The sequence below is a fragment of the Tyto alba genome, unplaced genomic scaffold, assembly GCF_018691265.1.
Source record: "Tyto alba isolate M040663 unplaced genomic scaffold, T.alba_DEE_v4.0 Super-Scaffold_44, whole genome shotgun sequence".
NCBI classification, from domain to species: Eukaryota; Metazoa; Chordata; class Aves; order Strigiformes; family Tytonidae; genus Tyto; species Tyto alba.
The window spans coordinates 4147729-4170272 of record NW_024881320.1 but is presented as its reverse complement, the minus strand read 5'-3'; the positions used below and the strand labels follow the sequence as shown (position 1 = coordinate 4170272).

Sequence of the window (22544 nt, the reverse complement as noted above, 5' to 3'; positions counted from 1 at the left end):
TCTTTTGCATTTTGAGAAAAGGCAAAAGAAACCCAGCTCTGTGCCCTCACTGTAATTTCTTATGTCTGCGTCTTCCCTAACAAGGTGCACATATGTGTTTCACAGAAAGGCAACCAAAATGCTGCAGGTGTTTTCCCATAAACTCTGTCAGACACAAGGCAGCAGCCGGCTGATATCAGCTGGGTGTCCTGTTGTTGAACTTCTCCATTAAGATGGGTGCACCGAGCTCTCCAAAAAAGCACCGGAGCCCTCAGCAGTTACTGGTCTGATTTTTCCACCCCAGTTCACCCTGTTCTTTTCACACAGCTAGGATGTGCCTGGAAAAAATTCTTCATAAATTACTAATGATGATTTCCTTCTTGCAGTGCTTGAGCAACACTGCTCTTAATGTCCTGGGAAAGCTCTGGAAACACCTTTACTGTGGTTTTGCTCAGCTTTTGGGGGCTGGGTATTTTTAATATTAATTTTATAGATGTATATTACACAAAGCAACCGAGTTTCCCTTGAAGCTGTGCAGGATGCCACTAGAGGGCAAAGCAAGATAAGTAATTATCTTCTCAAAGGGCAACAAAGAAAACGGCGTCATCCCTGACTGACCCCTGCCACTCGCGCGTGGGATCACACTGGGAATTAACGAAATAGGCTGGTTTTAACCCCTTAGCTCGCTTCAGGGAGTTATGACCCAAAAAAGCCATAACCGAGGGGAAGCTCAAATGCTACCACGCATAAGGCTGTAGCCCAAAAGAGGACGCGTCTGTCTGCAACCGCCCCTCACCGTGACTCAGGTCGCAGAGCGCACGGGAAGGTGCCGGCCGGCTCCCAAACTCCAGAGGGAGAAGCACGACTCCCAGCAACACCAGCTTCAAAACCCAGGGACCTGAATAGTATCTCCCGCGTAAGGGCCGCTCCTGAGAGCGCTCCGTTTCAATGCGGAAGTGTGAAATTGTTTTGTGGGGGAAGGGATGAAAAATGAGCGAGCAAGGTGCTGGATTTGCTCAGAAAAGAAAGAAAAAGCTTCAGAGTAAATACCTTCAGTCTAAATCAACACACTGCTTACAAAAAAACAAAACAAAACAAAACAAAAACCAAGAAAAAAAAAGAAAACCAACCTTATTTTTTAGGACTGGCTACCTTTGACTTCAGAAGTTCAATTTCTTTCAAATATGCCAACAAGATGCTTGTTAAATATTTCCACCTTCTCAATTGGCATCCATCACGTTTGCAATTAAATATCACAAATTATTTATAAGGTTAAATCCTGACAATTTGTCTTTCAGCCACTGTACCTCTCCATTAGAAAACAAGTAAAAACGATGCCCTAAGGGTAACTGTGGAGTGTTACATTAAGCAACATTATTTTATAAAGTCATACAGTAAAATGCCAGTAGGTGCCAACTACATTTCATAACTATGAAATAGAATCACATGCAGAATAGTATCTACCAATGATAAAAGAAAGACCATTTCTGACCAAGAAGTGCATTGAGTGAGATCCTTAAATTACATGCAAAATCCTCTAGAAACAGCATCCTGCAGAGAATTCTGCATGTGCTAATTTCACACCAGTAGGAAGCACCGTGGCCACCAGAGGGATTACTCACCTCTCCCAGTCGAGGATGATCATAAATTCCACTTGCAGGCCTGACAGATAACTGTATTTTCAACTCAAAACATCAAAAACGTCACTTTCTCATCATGATTGTAAGGAGCTGGTTAGATGCGTTTAACGTTAGATGTACCACTGACAAACTGTACTTCATTGTGCCTTTATTTGAAGCACATAGAGGGCAATAATCAAGACATTAGCTGCCATTTAAATTGTTCTTCTTATCTCTGTCCAGACTTCTGTTGTCTTTTTCTCATTAGTGTCTGAAGCATCGCCGACTAATCTGAATTACTTAAAGTCTGTTTAATTAACATTGCTTTGTCTTTAAATAGCTTATCCTAAATCTGTCTAATCCTTTATTATTTTAATCCTTAAATTTGTCTAACAATAAAGGAAGTAAATTTTTATAAAATTGAATGAACCGTACTGAACGTTTTAAGCACACCTCATGACTGCCCGCAATTTATGTCTGCTTTGATTTTCTGTTGAAGTTCTTAAAAATGTTCATATTTACACAATCAGGAAAACATTTTCATGGAAGTCTGTCTCTTTTATGAAAAATCTGTTAGTCTGAGGGCCTTATGTGCTAAAAAGATCTCTCCAAATTTAAAACTAGAAGTAGTCATCAGGTTTTCAAGTACAGCTAGCTCTTTGCAGCTGAAAATTTCGCATTAGCAGCTTGTAAAATATTAGGAAGGGGAAACTCATGTAGTACTAGCCCGTTCCCACGGGCGTGTTATTCCGAGGCTGGTCAGCACGGATGAGCCTCTGCACAGCGCCGCTGTCACCCTTCATTCCCCTGAGGGAGCGTAGGAAGCTCCGCTGAGGGAAACACGCGACACTCGTGACACTATGAGAGAACAGGGAGGCATCCTCGAGACGGGCTGGCACCGGCCCCGCCGGAGCACTCGGAGCCCTACGAAGCAGCCTCTGCGTATTTTCACAGGGACGCGCCCAGGCCCGGCTCCACAGAACACCAGAGCCAAGCGCGGCGGGATGGAGCGGAGGAGCTGCCCGAAGGGAGACGCGTTCACCAGCAGGAGCAGGGGAGGAGGGGGGAGGCTGACGCAGCATCGCTTCTCCTCAGGCCGCCGGAGCCCCGCACCTAGCCCCACCTGAGCCCTCTCCGCTCCCAACCGCCGCCGGCGCCGCGCGCCCCCTCAGGCGGATGCGCACTACGCATGCGCGCCAGCACTGTCGCCCCCCTCCCCCCGCCCCGCGCGGGCAAAAGACGCGCCTGCGCACTGCTCGCCCAGCGCGTCAGCACCGCAGCGTGTGTCCCGTCCCGTCCCGTCCCGTCCCCTCCCCCCGTAACCCCCTTCACTCCCTCCTACTTCCCCCCTCCCCCCCATGATGCCTCGAGGAGACGGATCTCGCGAGAGCGCGGCCGAACGCGTCCAGGCGGTAGCCGCCGCCATCTTTGGAGGGACCGGCATCACGTGACCGTCCGCAGCCGTTCGCCTCCGCCTTCCCCTCCCCCCACCCACCGCGAACCGAGGCCCGGCTCGTCCGTCTTGACTCCGCCGCCACCTCGGAGCGGGGTCCACCCGCGGGGACGCCGCTTTTTGAGGACGGTGGATACGACGGGGTTTCTTTTTTTTTTTTTTTTTTTTTTTTTTTGAGGAGGGAATGGGAGCTTGCTACCTCCCCTTGTTGCCGGAGCAGGGAGAATCGAGGAGCGGCATATCACGTGACGGCGGGAGAGTGGGGGGAGGGCAGGGAGTGCGCGCTAAAACCCGGCGGCGGCGGCGGCGAGGTCCACGTGACGAGGGAGGCCCGGGCGGAGGGGCTGGGTCACGTGGCCGCGCTCCAGCGGCCGGGCGGTGGCTGGTGTCACGTGAGGAGGGCGCACCGCGTCGGGCGGGCGGGGGGGAGGTGTCGGCGGCTGTCACGTGGTGCGCCGCGGCGGGCGGCCTCAACTCCCCCCCCCCCCTCCCCTCCCCCTCCCCTGCGAGAGGGGAGGGAGGGCAAAGATGGCGGCGGTGAGTTAGAAAGCGGCGGGCGGCGGGGCCAGCGGCGGAGACTTCCAGGACCGGCCGCGGGAAGACCAAGAGAGAGTGAGTCCTGCTCCGCCCTTATGCCCGTCGACGGGCCTGCTCGGCCGCCTCGGGCCGCTCCCTGCGCGGCGGTGGCCGATGCGGCGCCCCCCGGGGGGGTCTCCTCCCCTCAGCCCCCCTGCCGCCGCGCACCGGGTGGCGGGGCCGGCGGCTGAGGGGGGAGGATGTGGGGAGGTTATCCGGGAGGCTAGCAGCGAGCTCCGCATTCCCTTCGACCCTTTAAGCCTGGGGCCGGGCCGCGCGGCCGCCCCCGCCGGGGGTCCCCGGTGGGCCGGGGCTGGCGCGGAGTGCGGGGGAGGGCGCCGCTGTCTCGGCGGAACCGCCGCTCCCCTCAAGAGTCGGAGAAAACTTTGTGCCGGAGGGCGTGTGGGGGTGGAGGGGCCGCCTGGGCGGGCGGCGAAGCCCCCCCCCCCCCGGCTCTGGGGGAACGGCGCGGCGGCGGGGCTGTTTCGGTAGCGGTTGGCGGGGCGGCGGGGGGGCTGGCTTCCATCTCCCCCCTCATCCCCACACACACACACGCATAAACCTCCTCCCTGCTCGGGCAAAATGGCATCGGGACCGCGGCGTCTCCGCGCCGTTCGCCTTTGTGCGCTCTTTCCGCGGCTGGGTTAATTGTTAAGGTTTGAAATGGAGCCGCTCTGGTGAAACGAGGCGGGGGGGGTGGGTGGGGGGGTGTTGTGCTGATTTATGGTGCTTGAGCGGCTCTAAAAGCAGCCGTGAGGCGCAACCTTTCGCCCTTCCCCGGGCTCCTAATGCTATTAAAGGGACCTTTAAAGAGATGAAGGGCTGAAAACAAAAAGTCGCGCATGGGACACAATTACGCAGCCAATTCGAGCCCAACCCGGAAGTTTATGTTGGGAACACGTGTCGGTGGGGAAGGTGGCGAGGCTGGGAACCGGGGACCCTCCCGCCGCCTCCCCCGGGGCTAGTCCGCCGGCCGAGCCCGCCGGAACCCCCCCCGATGCTCCCGGGGAACCGAGCGCTGGGGCTGAACAGCGACAGACCCGGCCGCAAAGTCCAGGGACTCTCTAACGAGCGCACCTCAAACAGAGGTTGCTAGGGTGAGTAATTGTTTAACATAAAAATGCCCTTACAGGGGAAGAGGCCTTGTGGGTTTTTCTTCTAATTTTTTTTTTTTTTTGGTGCTTTCGTTATTATTTTTAGCTGACAAGGTTCCACGCTGTGTTTGAGGGTATAAATTAGAAGTCTTGTACTTTCTTTCAGGTACTCATAGGCTGGTTTTAGATGTTTGATACCTGTTCAAGATGAGGCCAATCGTTTAAACGCTTAAAAAAAAAGGTTGAATTGGTGTATTAAATAACTGTAGATTATGCCATTTGTTCATGCTAATACTTTCATTTTTTTTTACTTGCTCTGGAGTTAAGAATTAACTCAGTGATAGGCTGTTTGGCTTTAGAGTATGTAGGTTGTGTCTGAATTAAAATGATTTAAATACATACATGAATGTTGTGAAGCTTTTTTTCCCCCCTAAATGGAAAAACTAGCTGATGATGTAAAAAAAAAATTTTACTATGGCAGAAGTTGTGTAACAGCATGATGTTTGGATTGGTTTTCTATATCATCCTTACCAGCATGGTATGTTTTATTTGAATGCAATCTTAGTCTTTAAAAATAAAATGTGGGTGGTTTGTCTTGTTGTCCAAGCAAGTTCTTTGGTGTCAAAACTGGCTGATAGCTACTCTAAAAGCTATTGAAGGAGGCAGCAGATATGGTTAATGCATTTCTTGTGCCTTGAGATACACCTAGAAACGATTCCCAGGCCAAAACTGAAGAAAGGTTCTAGTGCTCAGATACTGCTATTATCTTTTTGGGGTTTTTACTTCTTAAGAACTTTAGCTACTGGATAAACTATCACCTTTAACCATTTGGTCTGAAAGCTGATTTTATGCCAAATCATTGCATTGTTTAGTCTCTCATCATTTTAAAAAGTTCTGAATTTTACATTTTTGGACTGTGTATCTGACTGATGTAAATTTCATAAAACAGTCATGAAAGCTTTGAGGCAGAATTGAATCCCACAAACTGTACCTTATATTCTTACAAGCTTTGACTTTAGAAAGGGAACCAGTGTTTGAAAAACTGGTGTGTTCTTTACAGGATTGGAATAGTTTTTCACAAAAGCCAAAACTTAACTTTGTTCATTTAAATGCCATGTTAACTACTAGTCTTGAGGTTAAAGCGTGTAAGGATGAGTGAGTTCAGTAGTTAGCATTTTAATCTTTGGTTGGATGGTGACTTGGAAAGGGCCAGAAGGGATTGGATTGTTGTGGTGGGGTTTTTGTTTTTGTTTTTTTTTGGGGGGGGATGATGTTTTTTTGTTGTTGTTGGTTTTTTTCTTCGTTGCTACCCAGGTTGCCTTCTGGAGCCAAAAGCTGCAAGATGAGCAGAACCCATCTGGATAGCCAGAGAATCCTGTTACGTGGGGTTGGGGGTTAGCAGCCCTTACACCTCAGTTGTGAGAGGCTGCAAATGGAGATGTGAGATTTTTAGGTTAATAATAGCTCACAGTTCAGACAGCCAGAGAATTTGGGGGATGTATCTGTCTTTTTCTCTACAGCTTCAAAATTTGTGTGGCATTTTAAATGGCTTCCCATACAGTTCAAGTGGCATGTATTCCTCAAAGGCAGTGTGAAAAACCCTTCCAATAAAAGGAGAACAAGAGTTGCTTAATTATGTTAGTGTCCCAGAGCAGACATTAGAACCTGACTTTTCAGGTTGGGTACACCAGAGCCCAGTTGTCTGAAGGGTTTGGAAACAGCTGTGCCTAGATGAATGTGATGTTTGACTTGGGCTACGTTGTGATGCTATAGTTCATTATGATTAAGTACTTTAGGTATATAGTGTTACAGTGTGTAACTTGCAGATCTAAAAATCAAAAGCCTTTTCTTTGTTTAGGATTCTACCATTATTTTGCTTAGGGGAAATGGAGAGCAGGTTGCTTGACATGTGTTTTAGAATTTCTTCCTTTTTTTTTTTTTTCTGTTTTGCTTCTTTGGTACAAAGCTAAAATGGATGGAGGGAGAGAGCCAGGTTGGCATGGATACATGACATAATATTAAACATGGCATTCTAGTTTTGTATCTTTAAATTGAAAATTATTTACATAATGTACAATGGTAGCAAAACTCTTTTTATCAAAGTTTTAGACTATATTCTTCAGCAGAAGAGCACTTTACAAACATCTTTAGTGTGTTTTCATAGCCCTTCTTGAAATGGCAACAGTTTATATTTTGTCTTAATACAAATAAAATAGAGATACTACTACTGTTCAAATTCTATACTTTTTTTTTTTTAGTTTTATCTAACAGGTTGATTTTTGCTCAGTGACATTGGACAACCTGACTAAACACAGACAACCTTATCTGCAAGGTTCTGCATGCTCAGAACAGTTCTACGACTGGCAAAATGCTCAGGCAACAGCTTGTAATATTCACAACTTTTTTATAAGTATTTTCTTTTGGAGGTTTTTAAGATGTGGCAAACAGGTCCTTATATAGTATTGCCAAAGCTGAGCTGCAGAGCTTGATAAAGTCACTTTCACTTATGTTAACTAAGGAGCCTCCTACCTTGTAAGATTATGGAGCTGTTTCAGCTTGATAACGTTTTAGGCTTGACTAGCGTATGTCACAAAAAATAAACCAAGCTAACACAATACAGCTTCTCCTGTGGTGTGTTTTTTTTTTTTTTTTTTTTTCCCCCCTCATTTAATTTCCTTACTAAATTAAAACTCGGGGAGGAGGCAGCAGTGGTGCTTGGAAGTTTCACAAAGCCTAAAATTGGTGCTAAGTATTCAGTGACTTTTAATGTAAAAATTCTAGAAGTTCAGAATTCCTTTTGTTCCCGTTTCAAACAATACAGCTTTGTTCCTAGTGTACAGAAACAAAATAAGTGAAACTAGTCAAACTTCAATTGTTCAAACTGTCTGACAGACAGATAAACAATTTGTTGTTTTACTTAGCTGCTTTGGATTGTTAGCAACAACTGATTTTTAAGACTGTTAAAATTGGGGTTAGGGTGAAAGAGATGCAGCTGAGGGATTTCTTATGTGAAAACAGCCCTGCTAAGAAAGGGGTGCTTCTAAACTGAAGATACTTTGGCATTGTAGGAATTGCTGTACTAGTTTCTATCGCTAGTCATCTAGTGAAAACTTTGAAGTAACCAATTAAAGTATTACTGGTAATAATTTTTTTTTCCTGAACTTTATGAAACTGTCTAAGATATTCAAGCCATCGTGTTTTTAAGGGTTAAAAATGTGGAGTGCAGTGTCATCATGGTTATGTTAAACCCGAAACAGACTTGATAGGTTGTGGCACCATTTTAGGATGGTTGGGGAAGATGTGTTTTTCTGTGGTGTTGCTGTGGGTTTTTTTTCTAGCCTTGGTTTTGCTTTGAGTCTCAACTTCATAGGAGGCTTTTCCTTCATATATTGCAAGAGTAGACTAGAAGTTACCTTGAGTAATTTTTTTGGTCCTAGTTCTCTTTTAAGTAAATGGCCCTAAGCTTCTGATTTTTCCTGCTGCTGTTCAGTATAGACACTTACCTTTCAAACAAGTTTTATTTGTTCTTTCTTTTAGAGATAGCGTGATCAAAACTATATGCAGACTAAATGACATAACTTTTTTCCTTTGTACATTTAGATAGCTTTGCTTAACATGGTCAAATAAACAAAGGTGTTGCACTACATGGAAGCGTGCTTACACCTCTTTCCCAAACTGATACTGTAAAATTATGATTGTAATGTGTTTCAGAGCTGCCAATTTGATGCGGTAACCCGTGTCAATTCCCCTTCTATAGAGAAATTTACCTTCAGTGTCTACTCTGAAGTTCCTAACACCAAGAGTACTGATAGGCCTGTAGATGAAGTTTTAGCTTAATCTTTCTCCTCTTGCCTGTTTCTAATTAGTAAACAATGCTGTAAGCTTCTAAACTTAGATATGATGATTGACGTTAGAATTTTAGTCTGATGAAAAGTAAGATTTTATCCAACCCAATTAATATATATGTGTAGTCTCTTGTTTTTTGATATGGGAGGCTTAATCCTTCTGAAAGGTAAAGTTAATAGTCTGTTCTTACTCATTTTCTTGACCCATTCGGGGTTCTAGGAGACAACTAGTGGAAGGTGACATTCTTTGAAGGAGCTGCCATGTTAATTAAGTCTGCCAGATGTCTTAATATTTAATATTTTCTGTATCTGATAACTACAAACCAGGCCATTCTGCCAATTTATCTGATCACCTCAAATGCCTTAAAAAAAAAAAAAAAAATCCTGACACAGCAAGTGGAGTTTAATGACATTGGCTGTGGTCAGCAGCAGTCCCACCAATTACTGTTTGTTGCTTTGGTATTCTTTTCAGTAGTACAGTATCTTCCCCTTGTCCCAGTATCTTACATTCACTAAGTCAACTGTGGTGCTACCATCTCAGTATTAGTCCACTAAAAGAGGGCTTTTCCCTGCTATTGGACAGACTAAAACTAGGAATAATAAGAATTAAATGCCGGAGGCTTAACTTATTACAAGAATTACCTGTTCTGCCAAATGTGCTAAGTAATGTGTGTGACCAACCAGCTGGATGTGGCTTAGCTGTACATGTAGAGAAGGATAAGCAAGTGATTGCTCTTTCAGAGTCTGTGAATGAGTGTATCTAAAATGCCAATAAATATTTCTGTTCTCTTATCTGCTTTGGAGTAGGTGTTCAGCTTTGTTAGTTTTTGATGTCTTGTTACCAGTGGGTGTTACAGGGGGTGTGAAGAATAAGTGAAATTAATTTCTTCTTGAGGTGTATCTTAGAATATATAAGCAACAGCTCAAGTTACATGGACTTGTTTAATTTTTGTTTTAGTATTAGGGCAAGTGGCCTTCCTTCTTAAGGAAGCAAAGCACGTTATCTTCCCTCTTCATCTTAAAACATAAAATATTTGGCTTTTTTAACAAGTTTTTACACTGTCTATAATAGCTTTTTGAAATTAATTTTGCTTATCCTGCATGTAAAGGAGTCTGTGACCTGATGTTAGTGTCCTATTTAATACGTATTTAACATACTATAATAGTGGAACATTTGTTCTTTCCACAATGGAAAACAAAATTTATCCAGTGAATGAGTTAGTACCTAATGTAATAGCAAGCAAGAAATAAAAGCTTTCCTTATAAGCTTTTTATCGCTAACTTCTTGTTACAAGATAAACTAAATGAGTTTTAATTGTGCTTCCCTCGTGCAGTGTGCTTCACTCACAAAGACGTATCATTAGCATAACACAGTCTCACCATTTCTGCCTTTTGGTATTTCTTGTCATGATTAAAAATGTAGTGCAATGAAAACTAGAAAAGGCATCTTTTTTCTTTTAAAGTTTATCGGTATGATAGCATTTTGTGTCATAAACTATTTAATTCTTCCTGCTTCTAAATGTGGTGGGTATATTGGAAAGATTTTTAAAAACAAAACAGAGGAAAAATCTACAAATGAACAAAAGAACCAAAGCAAATCTAGAAAGTGAAACTGTATATACAAGAGACTGCATCACATATGCCCTGTAATCCAGGAAAGGGAACTTTAAATGTGTGTGCACAAAATAAATAAAAATTAAATGTTACTTATATTTATGGTTTTAATTTTTTTAGAGATGGTGGAGCCAGGACAAGATCTGTTGCTTGCTGCTTTGAGTGAGAGTGGAATCAGTCCAAATGATCTATTCGATATTGACTCTCCGGATGTGGTTCTTGCAAATCCAGCACCAACTCCAACTGTTCAGCAGGTTAAAACAAGAACACAGTCATTTGCTAGAGGACATGAGAGCTTGTACTTGATGCATTGGGTGGGGAGGGGTGTCCATAGCAAATGGTTAAAGAATGTGGAGTTTTCATAAATGTCTTCCTTCATAGCACTGAGATTGGAAAATTACTTCATAATTAATTTTAAACTTTTATACAAAAAGTAATCTGAAATACACTATTTAAGACAGTATAAACATAAATATGCTTAACTTCTGGGCATAAGCAGGGGCATGCTGTCATGTATCCTTGGAGAGCTCTGATAGCACTGGTATCTAGCTGCTCTCCTATAAAATGTGCAAAAAGTGTAATATAATATGGTGTTTAATCTCCATGACAGCATTCAGTCTGCAAAGAACATAACCATTTCAGATATAGGCTAGGAACAGTAGTATGTTGAACAGTGACATCACAAAAATAATTACATTTTCACAACTGTTAACTAACAAGGTGTTGTATGCTTAACTTATTTGAATGTGAAATCAACCTCTTGATGATCTTTATTTTCAGTGAAACCTTTGCTAATGAGCACAGTTAAGGACTACCCCATTAACTTCCATTTTCTGGGTGGATATTTAGTCTTAAGGGTTTTTTTCCCTACTAATGTGAATGCTTCCTGATGCTTACTTTCTCTCCTCTGCAGTCAGTGCCACTTAGTGCATTAGAACTAGGCTTGGAGACTGAGGCCACAGCTGCTGTGAAGCAAGAACCAGAGACTGTGTCAACTCCAGCCTTATTAAATGTTCGGGTAAGAACTGGGACTTCAAGATTTTGTATATATGGTGGGTTAATCTTGGCTGGACAGCAGGTGCCCCCTAAGATGCACTATCACTTCCTCTCCTCAACTTGATGGGGGGAGGAAAAAGTAGGACTAAAGGATCATGGGTCAAGATAAGGACAGGGAGATCAGCCATTACTGTTGCGGGCAAAACAGGCTCAACTTGGGGAAATTAATTTACTGCCAGTTAACAGTGGAGCAGAATAATGAGAAATAAAAACAAATCTAAAGACACCTCTCTGCCACCCCTCCCTTCTTCCTGGGTTCATCTTCACTCCTGGCATCATCACATGTTGTCTCTGCTGTTCCTTCCTCCTCATGCTCTTCCCCTGCTCCAGCAGCTCCTTTACAAACTTTTTCAACCTGGGTCCTTCCCACGGGCTACAGCTCTCCGTGAAGTGCTCCAGCACGAGCCCTTTCCAAGGGGCACAGTCCTTCAGCAACAGACTGCTCCAGTCTGGGTCCCCCCACATGGCCACAGGTCCTGACAGAAAACCTGTTCCAGTGTGGGCTCCTCTCTGTGGGGTCACAGCATCCTTTGGGCACATCTTCTTGCTCCGGTGTGGGCTCCTCCATGGGCTGCAGGTGGAGATCTGCTCCACCACAGACCTCCACAAGCTGCAGCGGGACAGGCTGCCTCACCACAGCCTGCATAGGAGTCTTTACTCTGGTGCCTGGAGCACTTCCTCCCCTTCTTTCACTGACCTGGTGTCTGCAGAGTTTCTCTCGCATATTCTGACTCTTTTCTCCCTGTTGATGACTGCACAGCGTTTTTTACCCCTTCTTAAATATGCTGTTACAGAGGTATGACCAACATCACTGACTTGCTTGGCCTTGGCCAGCGGTGGGTCTGTCTTGTAGCTGGGTGGAACCAGCTGTTTGATGTAGGGGAAGCTTCTGGTGTCTTCTCACAGAAGCCACCCCTGTAACACCACCTCCTCCCCCCAGCCCCTACCAAAACCTTGCCACCAGGTAAACCCAGTGCAGTATATTAGTAAAATGTAACAAAAGAGGTGGGACTCTAAAATGCCAGGTAGCCATCTAATTATACTGAGACTGTGAAAGCTTAGTGTACCGACTGGGTTGATATGATTTCTATGACAGTGAAAGACAAAGAATTATGCAGAAAAATATTTTGGGGTGTCCTGTGTGCCTTTTACTTCCCCTGCATGCAAATTCTAGGGAGAGGGAAGTTGTGTAAACTTGTCTCCTATACTTGAACTGTGTACTACCTTTTCTAGCTGCAGATAATTCTGAGCACCATAGCCTGATGGCTGCACCTGAAATGAGAGTATAAAAAGCATATCTGCAGGAAGGTAGATACAGTGCAGTGTGTCTGAAAAAGCCTGTGCATATACTTAAGTAATCCAAGCTATTTACTGTGACAATTGTGCATCTAGTTTGTATATTGGAAATTCTCTTTAGCTCAGGGTTCCTGTACCTGTAGTAGTCATGTTTTGTGCCTAGGTGATGAATCCTTAATCCTGTTTTTAAATTTCCTTTCCCTTACCTTAAAATAAAATTTTAAAATATCACTCAAAAATATGTACAGCAATATATTGATAGATAAGACACTTCTTGCTCACTGCTGCACTGGAAGACAATTACTCTAGCATCTTTAGCATGTTATGGGAAGGCATTTCTTATTGCAAGAATCTTTTCAAAATTGGTGACTCCAGTGCTCTAGATGAAAGGCTAAAGTCTGCTCTTTTTTTCCACTGTCTTCTGAAAATTTCCCTGGTTCTTTGTTGCTAGCAACCACCATCCACCACAACCTTTGTGCTGAATCAAATAAATCAGCTTCCAACTTTGGGGACTACAATAGTGATGACAAAAACAACACCTGTTACAACTACAAGGCAGACTATCACTGTAGCAAAAATCATTCAGACCAGCACAACTACTCGACCCTCGGTTGCAGCACCAGCAGTACGCAATGCCTTGACCACTACACCTTCAAAGGACCAGATTCAGCTGAAAGATCTGCTAAAGAATAATAGTCTTAATGAACTCATGAAATTGAAGCCACCTCCTAATATTGCCCAACCAGTAGCAACAGCAGCAAGTGAGTTTTCTTCTTTCTTCATAATTAGTGTTTTAGACAAATAGTGAAATAATATAATGTGAAGATCTTTGCACATCTTGTGTTTTCATTGGTTAGTAGAATATCACGGTAAAATGAAATGGTCCAGAAAACCTGATAAATTCTATTCTAATTTTAATAGTGTTAGAATTCAGGGTGAAGTAATAGAAAATAAAAAGCTTAAAAAAAAAAAATCAAGCCCTTGATTTACTGCAAGAAGTGAGGAAAATGACATTTCAGATTGCAGCTGGCAAATGGGTAAAATTAATTCATGAACATTACTGAAGTTGATTTAGCTATCTTGAGTCTACATTGGTTTCTGTTCTACTGTATACTTGCTGTGGAACTATGACAAATGAGTAATTTTTTTTTTTTTGGCATCCTCCAAACTAGATTTGTGGTACATGCTAGTACTCACATGATAAGATGCTTCTGCAAAGCATCTCCTGAGAAAGAAAATATCTGTCCCTGTATATTTCATGGGAGACACCAGATCTGTTGTTTAAAAACTTAAGTACTTAAAAACTTGCTGTTTGTTTCCATGTTACTTTTTAAGTGTGGTGTTAATTCAAATGCCATGAGTATTTTGTTATCACACCCCAAATCTTCATTTTGTGATTCCTTTCATAATCTATCCTTACATGTTATTTCTAATATGTGGACAGCTTATATGGTCCGCTTAATATAAGTGAAAAGCTGCACATGTTGTGTATTTTTTTTATTTGATTCTTTCAAGTTATTCTGTTTTTTAACATGAGATTAACATCAGACTAGTTGAGTTTGAAAATATCTCTGTTGTTGCTTTTTCTGAAAGGTATGCAGGCTTTTTCTGGATTACTGTATTTTCATCGTTTCTGAAATAAGATTTACTGATTTTTATAGGTGGGGTTAGAAGTAACCTATTTTTTCATATGCAGATAGAGTGTGCAGTAAATGAAGCTGTTTTAGGTCTGAAACAAAAGGAAGAATGTGCCTCCTTGTTTCATTGCTTTCTGTTACAGAGTGGTTGACAAAAATTCAAGTTGAGACACCAGCTGATGTTGGGGCGGGGAGTAAAGGAGTAAGAATAGGAGGGGGTGAAGGTTTTACAGAACTGACTTACCCCCTTTGTGCTAAATGAAAGCACACAAAAGCACATAAGTAATAGGTAACGTCATTACACAATAGCTCTTGCAGTGGCACAGCTGCAGAAAGTAGTTGAATCTGTAGCTTCTGCAATAAGTGGAGATGTGCAACTTCTAGAACTGCATTTTTAAGCTTATGTGCTTGTATTTCTGGATCTTTCTTCCTGCTTAAAAAGTTATCATGTCAAATACTTGTAGAAAATTCAAGGGCAGAGAAGCTCTTGGAAGGAAACATCGTCTTTTCATATAATTCAGGCAGCAGGAGTTCTAGATTGGAAAATATTAAAAAGTTAAATTATGCAACCTCTTTGAGGAAAACTTTTTGTGCAGTGGTCTTAATTGTTTTTTAGGGGATGTTATGCTAAATTTATTACATACATTGACTGTCAACATGCTGGAAGCTTGACAGCTGCTTTTAATGTTTTATATCTATCCTTGTGTAAATTTTTTTTAGTTCTGTACTGAGCCCTATTGCCGGTTGCTTCCAAATGTGTCTGAGGGCAGGAAAATTAATTGTCCTCTCGAAGGATCCTGTTATAAGCTTTGAACAATTGAGTCCGAAGTGTTGACTTTTTGTTTTACAGAAGTAATTGTTGTTTCTCCTAAGGTGGTAAATGTCACCAGGCCAGGTAAGTTCATTTTTGTTGAAACACTGGGCTTTCTGGTTTGTTAAACTTCAAAGGCTTACAAGATGGAGTATTTCTAAATACTCTGTGTCGGTTTGGTGAAGGTCCGAATTTATTTATTTGTTTTGAAAATATTGAAACTAATACGCAACTGTGTCAGATGTGGTGGTATTGCATGGGAAGTTTCTTCTGTCAAAGTAACAGGATTGAACTCCTAGCTTAGACTTTTTAATTTGGACAAAAATACTGTGTTCTTGAAGCATCAGTGTGCTACTGGACACTTTAAACTTCTCTTCCAGCTCATTAATAGAGAAAGATGTTAATTTCAGTCAGTGTTTGGAGGGAATTCCTTAAAACACAGCTTTTCTTTTGTAGCTGATCTAAGCAATGGTGCAGTGAAGAAGGAGGCTTCCACAAAAGAGGTAGCAAGAATATGGATAAATGATATTAAAATGAGAAGTTTTTCACCTACTATGGTAAGTAGTACAAAAGGTTAATTTCCTAAGTGAATGTATGTTTTATTGGCCACAACCACCTGTGACTAGTTTCAGTAGTTGCTCATGTATGCCTTTTGTGTGGTAGAATTATCGAGTGCATCTGTTTGTTCAAAAGGTTAGTTTCTCCACTAGGTGAATACTTGGTTAGATGGCTAAAACCAACAGCTGCATAGACCAGACTACCTGTATAGTAAATGACAATTTCAAGAAATTACTGTCCTTAACAGAACCTCTGTGTGGACAAAGAAGGGTGTGCCCCTGTTAAAGCTATGTGTATCGCTTACTCTGTGTCTTAAGACATTTTCTTTTAAAATATCACCATTCATGTAACTAGCAACAAGGAAACTAGAAGATTTTCTCTAGCATGGCTGACCTTCTGGGCAGTTTGATTTAAGATATAAATTGAATACCATTCAATTTTCTAAATGTAATAAAAATACATTCTGATGCTGTTAACGCTTGAGTTTCAGCATCTTCACTGATTGCTAGAAATAGGCTGAAGTTTGTGATGAACAGTGCTCCTTAGTGACTAGCATAGAGAAGGATTTTTCAGATTACTTTTTATATTGAACATTAAATTAGTAATAGCTGAAGACTCATTTGTCATCTAGTGAGTACTTTAAAAGTATTCATATATTTACAAGGATCGGGATCACAGTAAAAAATGGATAATTGTCAGGTTTCAGAGAACACTGGATAGAACTGACTATTGTTAACTATTCTCTGAAGTTGTGAAATTATGTAATGAATGTGAAACTGCAGGAGGTTTCATGGGAGTACTTGAAAGTTAGGTTTTGCCTGTTAACTAGCTGTTGTGTTTTCAAGGCAGTTTTCTTTAAGTCATAGTTTGGATTTTAATATGCTGTAAGAAGCGTTTCTTTTTTAATTCCGCTTGTGTGAGTTTGGAGTACTTGAATCTCCTTTCAAAGGAGAGAAAGTTCCCTGACTTTGTGCCTTTGAAGAGTTGTTCAGAGTGTAAGAAATGTACATTTCTGTGTGTAATTTTCCCAGCTGCTCACTTGTTCATCTAGTAAGTGTGTTAAAACATTCAATTGCAAGTTTGTGTTCATTTCATTTCTCATGCTAATTTCCAGGACATAGTATTAACAGTGTGCTGTTTGACTAATGCAGGTATTTCTCTATTCTAGAAAGTGCCAGCGGTAAAAGAGGAGGAGGAACCTGAGGAGGAAGATGAAGAAGAAATGGGCCATGCAGAAACTTATGCTGAATATATGCCAATAAAATGTACGACCTCATGTTTTGTTATGTCAAAAGGCTGAAATGTTTTGAGAGCTGATTTTTTTATTTACTCTTCTGTAGTTGCTAACATAAAAAACCAGTTAGATTATTGTCTGAATCAAGAAAAAGGACCTGAAATTGTGGTGGGTTTTCCTAGGAAATTTTGCTTTTCTATAGAGAATAATTTTGGAAGGTACACAGGTTTTTTTTTAATAGAAAAGGAAATTTTTAGTGTATCTTTCAGCAGTAATTCTTTCAGGAATATGATTGATTGAACCAAGATCAGTCTTTTTTTACCTGTGTTAAGACACTTTGTGCCTCAGCAGAGGAAATTTTGTAAAGGGATTAAGTGGTCACTGCTACACTTTATCTAGTTTGAGTCTTTTGGTGTGAAATTACCCCAAGCACATTCTACCTGCATTGTTCCTGACTGACTACTTAGAGTTGGTTTGTTGGGTTTTTTGGTTTGTTTTTTGCTTTTTTAAAAAGAGTGAATCTTTTACTGCTGTTAATGGCCATCTCTTCTTTTTTTCTCCTTTCCTTTATTGTAGTCTGTGACAAAAAGCTGTTACCTTGTTTCCTAAGTACATTGCTGACCTGCTGTAAAAGCAAGGCAAAACATTTTGCATGGAGTTTGTAGCTAAATGGTTAATTTTTATTGTCACCGATGAGATCTGTCAGCAATTAAACCATGTCTGTTCTAAATCTTTTCTCCTCTCATACTGCTTAAAAACAGCACTATATAAATAGTGAGAAGAATGTTGCTTTTGTGATTCTGGCATCTTGAGGCTGCCTCTGGCCTTTTGGGAAGGCAAGGTTCAGACCAGTTTTTCTCAAACATGTCAAGTACGCAAATATTTTAATTTTCTATGAACTGAATTTTATCTAGTTTTGTAAAAATTGGGGGAAGGTGGTTGAGAAGAGAAACAAAGTTAAGATTGCAGTTACATAAATTCAAGTTAATGTATTCCTTTGTATGCAATAGAGTTTAACACTTGATGTACTGTTGCAATGAAACATAGTAGTTTCTTGAGGTCAGCCTTTGCAATGGACAGTTGTAACTTGTTTTGGTAACTATAATAACCTTTGCAGCAGCAACAGAACTCTGTATTATCTTTTCATCTTTTCCTTCCTCCCCCTCCCTTTTCAACCAGTAAAAATTGGTCTACGTCATCCTGACCCAGTAGTGGAAACCAGTTCATTATCCAGTGTAACTCCTCCTGATGTGTGGTACCAGACATCAATATCAGAAGAAACAATTGACAGTGGCTGGTTGTCAGCTTTGCAACTTGAAGCAATCACTTATGCAGCCCAGGTATGCTAGACTTTAGTACAGCTTAAAAGCTAACATAGAATTTAAGAAGAACTATCATCTGAGAAGCATAACTATGTCAGTTTTATGAGGAGATAAAATAATAAGAGCTTAAAGGTTTGGGTTGCATTAGCAGGTGGCAGGTGAGCTTCAGATAAATGCAAGGTAATACACCTGGGAAAGCTTTGTCTAAACCGCTTCTATGATGCTGATCTCAAACTGTCTTAAAGCTCATGACAGACATCTTAGTCATTATTTTTCTTTCTTGGAAGTAACTTAATGTCTGCATTAGCAGGAGGCTAACAAAGCCAACACTGTTGGGCACCATTGGGAAGGGTATAGAGGACAAGACTGGGTGTTATTTTGCTGCTATATTAAACTTCAGTGGGCCCACATCACATGATGTGCGTGCTGGTGTCTGCATGTCAAGGAGGAGGGTAGTGAAGTTAGAGGACGACTAAAATGGTCACAGGAGGGAAGAAGTTACCTCATGAAAAGAGACTAACCAGGCTAGGGCATCTTGAGCTGGAGAGGAGAAAAATCAATGGGAATGAAATCAAGGCTTACATAATCAAAAAGGCAGTGGAATCCCACAAAACAAGAATGAAGTGGAACTTGGTGAAACTGATAGGAGATTGGTTTAAAATGGATAGAAGAATACTTTTTTTACACAGGTAGTGGATGTTTGGGTCTTGCTGCCATAAAAGGCTCTGGAGGTGCATATCAGTGGGTTAAAAAAGCAGCCAGCCTGGTAGTAGGCACTGAAGGAATTAGACATGTACATCAATTCTACAGCAATTCTAGGTGCTGAGGGAAGAAGGGGGAGAATGGATCACATAAAGCAGTTAGGCCCATATGCTCTTGCTGAATAAAATCCCCTCTTCCTGCTGTCAGGAGGCTGCTTGGGTAGGTGGATTACTGGTCTCATCCAATAGTATTTTTATGTTTGTTCATTTCTGACAATCCACAGTGATGTATTCTGGAGAACAGGTACAAACTTTTTGTTCTTTTTCCTACAGCAACATGAAACATTCCTACCCAATGGAGACAGAGCTGGATTCTTGATAGGTGATGGTGCTGGTGTAGGAAAAGGAAGGACCATAGCTGGAATAATCTATGAAAATTACTTGTTAGGCAGAAAAAGAGCAGTCTGGTAAGTGTGTCAAGGATTTGTTAGTAGCAGACATATAGTGACAATAGTACTTAAATGCAGTGTAATCTGTCTTCTGACAAATGTTCTAGCAACTGCTTTTTGAACTTCTGTTGTAATTTACAGAATATATGCTTTTTGTTTTACATCTTTAGGTTTAGCGTGTCAAATGATCTGAAATACGATGCTGAAAGAGATTTGAGAGATATTGGAGCAAAAAACATATTGGTTCATTCATTAAACAAGGTGTGGAAACTTTTTACTATGTACAGTTGAGGCAAAACTTTAGGTACGCTTGTGTGACAAGTTGTGCATGTTGACTGTTTTAAGACCAAGAATGTATTAATTTCAATAAATTTGCTGTCTAGGTCTTGTTTGACAGGCCTTAATCTTATGAAGAACCACGCAGTGCTTTAAATTAATCATGTAAATAAGCCCCTTGTAGGATTAAGTCTTGGTATGAGGTATTTTTTTAGAAATCATTAGTCTTCAAGCCACTACTGACAGTACTAGAGTATTTTTTAGAAGTCAAAATATTCTTTAAATCTTTTAGATTTTAGACTTTGCAGCATTTGAATTTTTTTCTTTCTATCTCCCAGTGCACATTTTATATGTAATACATTTTGTATGTAATACTTGAATAATAGACTTCCTCAGTAATTTATTAAAGCAGCAGTAGTGTGTGCAGTTATTTTTGGAAATTGTGCCTCTGCTCAGGATTAGCCACTTGCATAAATTGTGAAGTGTGATTACTGGTTGAATTCATTGAACTTAGTTTGTTTTAAATTAGTATTTTTGCTTTGTCAAGTCTTAATTTCTAAAATACAGTAAAGCTTTAGAAATTGTCATTTATGGTAGCAGCTGTAAATACATTTGACCTATTAGCTCTAAGGGATGCATTGAAGCTAAAATCTTAATTGTATTTAAGGTAAGGAAACCATGTAGTCAAAGAATGTGGCTGTTAATCTTTTGAGGCCCCAGAACTAGTCTTCCTTAAGTAACATATTTAAGTAGGGCCCTGTGTAACCCCCTAACCACATTACCATATGCCAGCTATGCCCTAATTATGATACAGGGATACAGGTGGTTCAAAGTGTACAGACCTTAAGGTTAAGACCACCAGTATCCCTTAATCATATGGTAGGTGGGTTTGAGAAGCTATCTCTTTAGAATAATTCCTGTAATTTCTTATTTTTTTATTGCAGTTCAAGTATGGAAAGATTTCTTCCAAACATAATGGAAGTGTGAAAAAAGGTGTCATCTTTGCTACCTATTCTTCTCTTATTGGTGAAAGTCAGTCTGGTGGTAAATACAAAACCAGATTAAAGCAGCTTCTTCACTGGTGTGGTGAAGACTTTGATGGAGTTGTATCCTTTATCTGGAGTTCAGTTATTTGTAACCAAATTGCTGTTTAAGCTTACCTCTTTAAAGACAATCTGGGCTTTTTATTTGCATGTATTTTTAGGTATTGCTCTTTATTCATGGCAGTAATCAACTGGGTGCATGCTCTGACATTAGAATTGAAGTTTTACAAACTTCATCCCAAATCTATTCCCATCATATTATTGCCACACAACTCTGGTACAAGTGAAGCTTCTGCTTTTTCTGCAATGGATAAAATAGGATGTTTAAGAACCTCAAGTTTACACTGAAATTTTCTCCAGTGAATCATTAAATTTTTGAGTATCAACAGCATTTCAAATAATTCGAGTGTTGGTAATTGTGCTCTTACATACTTACTTGCTAAATATTTTTCCCAAGGTTTTTAGTGACAAATATGACTAGTGTCTTTTTGAGTTTTCAGTTTGCTGCTGCCACCTATTGTAATTATCAGATTTTCTTGTTTTCTGTTTTAGATCCCCATTCTAAAAATAAGTGGGACAAAGTTTTTCCTTAATTATGGTTCAGATAGTATTTGATGAGTGTCATAAAGCTAAGAATCTGTGTCCTGTTGGTTCATCAAAACCAACAAAAACAGGTCTGGCTGTATTGGAACTTCAGAATAAACTTCCAAAAGCCAGGGTTGTTTATGCTAGTGCCACAGGTATGTACTACTTGGTTTGCATTAAATGTCTCTGTATGTTTTTACTGGCACTGGTACAGAGTGTGTTCTTCTCCTAGGTGCATCTGAGCCAAGAAATATGGCATATATGAACCGTCTTGGAATATGGGGTGAAGGAACTCCATTTAGGGAATTCAGTGATTTTATTCAGGCTGTTGAAAGAAGGTAATATTTTGAAGAGCTATAGCAAGAACACATATGGTTGTGGTTGACTGTGCTTTCCAGTTCCTTTGTCTTCACTCATAGTCCTCTGCAAACTTGTCCTGTCACACTAAGAACTTTCTGACTCTAGTTTCTAAATCTAGCAGAAATTTAATTTATCTTATGTGGTGAAAAATGGGACATTTTCCTTGCTCACAGAAAATTGAGAGCTTTAGAAGCTTGCTGGGAAAATAGCCCTCTTAAAATGTGGGTGTTATGAAATGAAAATATTTTACTGCTCATCATGAAAACGCACTGTATGTACTGAGTATGCTCGGTATAGTTGATGTCTCACTATATGCAGAAGCACTCTCATGTTTATGCATTCAGCATAGGCAGTTTAACAGGAAGAAGTCTTTTTTTCTTATGCTTTCTGGCATAAGAACCCAGTTCAGAAAAATTACGTATGCTGTTGCAAGGCACTTTGGATTTCAGAACTTAGTAAAAACACGAAATGTGAGAGGTCAGTAGAAAATGCAACTGCTACATTCTTTGGAAGGTGAGCATCTTAATATATTATTTTTTTCCTACTTAAAGAATTTTGAACATTTTGGAATGCTACAGTAGGGGTTAGTGTGCATCTTCTTGCATACCATCTACATGATGCATGGTTTTTGTAGGCTATGCAAGTGTAGTCTCCACTTCATTACTGAGTGCGTATCAAATGAGCACTAATGAAATTACAGGCCCAAGCCTGTGAGTAGGTTAGCTTTGCAGTTGACTTCTGTGCTCACGAAGTGTTGCTAAAGGTGTGTTGCTGGGGAGGAGAAGTTACCTACTAGTGTAGTTATTTTCATACTAGCATAAATCTGAATAGCTTAATATAGTTTCTATTCATTATTTTAAATCTTCAGTGGAGTTTATAAAATGGCAGTGCAAGATTTTGTTACATATTTGGACCAACTTCATTATCCAATTACAGTTTGTAAGGTACTGTCTCCCAAGGCGTGGTGTAGGTCATTTGGAAAAGTAGTAACTATTTCAGTGTTTATACCTCTTGGAATACACTTAATACTCACGAG

The 22544-nt window shown here is 40.9% G+C and overlaps 1 protein-coding gene across 3 annotated transcripts in view; it reads left to right on the top strand.

The window, feature by feature from the left end:
* The first annotated feature begins 3497 nt into the window (after positions 1-3497).
* SBNO1 (strawberry notch homolog 1) overlaps positions 3498-22544 on the top strand; it is a 33256-nt gene continuing 14209 nt past the window's right edge. The window contains exons 1-13 of one of the 3 annotated variants that reach the window (XM_042805081.1): positions 3498-3663; positions 10301-10434; positions 11094-11198; positions 12984-13293; positions 15020-15064; positions 15437-15537; positions 16707-16803; positions 17952-18112; positions 19129-19262; positions 19415-19505; positions 20465-20626; positions 21168-21303; positions 21381-21486. In XM_042805081.1, coding sequence (XP_042661015.1) covers positions 10303-10434; positions 11094-11198; positions 12984-13293; positions 15020-15064; positions 15437-15537; positions 16707-16803; positions 17952-18112; positions 19129-19262; positions 19415-19505; positions 20465-20626; positions 21168-21303; positions 21381-21486 — 1580 coding nt within the window. In that variant the 5' untranslated portion in view covers positions 3498-3663; positions 10301-10302. Of the gene's footprint in view, positions 3664-4366; positions 4725-10300; positions 10435-11093; positions 11199-12983; positions 13294-15019; positions 15065-15436; positions 15538-16706; positions 16804-17951; positions 18113-19128; positions 19263-19414; positions 19506-20464; positions 20627-21167; positions 21304-21380; positions 21487-22544 lie in introns of those variants that run through there. The other 2 variants (XM_042805082.1, XM_042805083.1) reach the window with 2 other exon arrangements.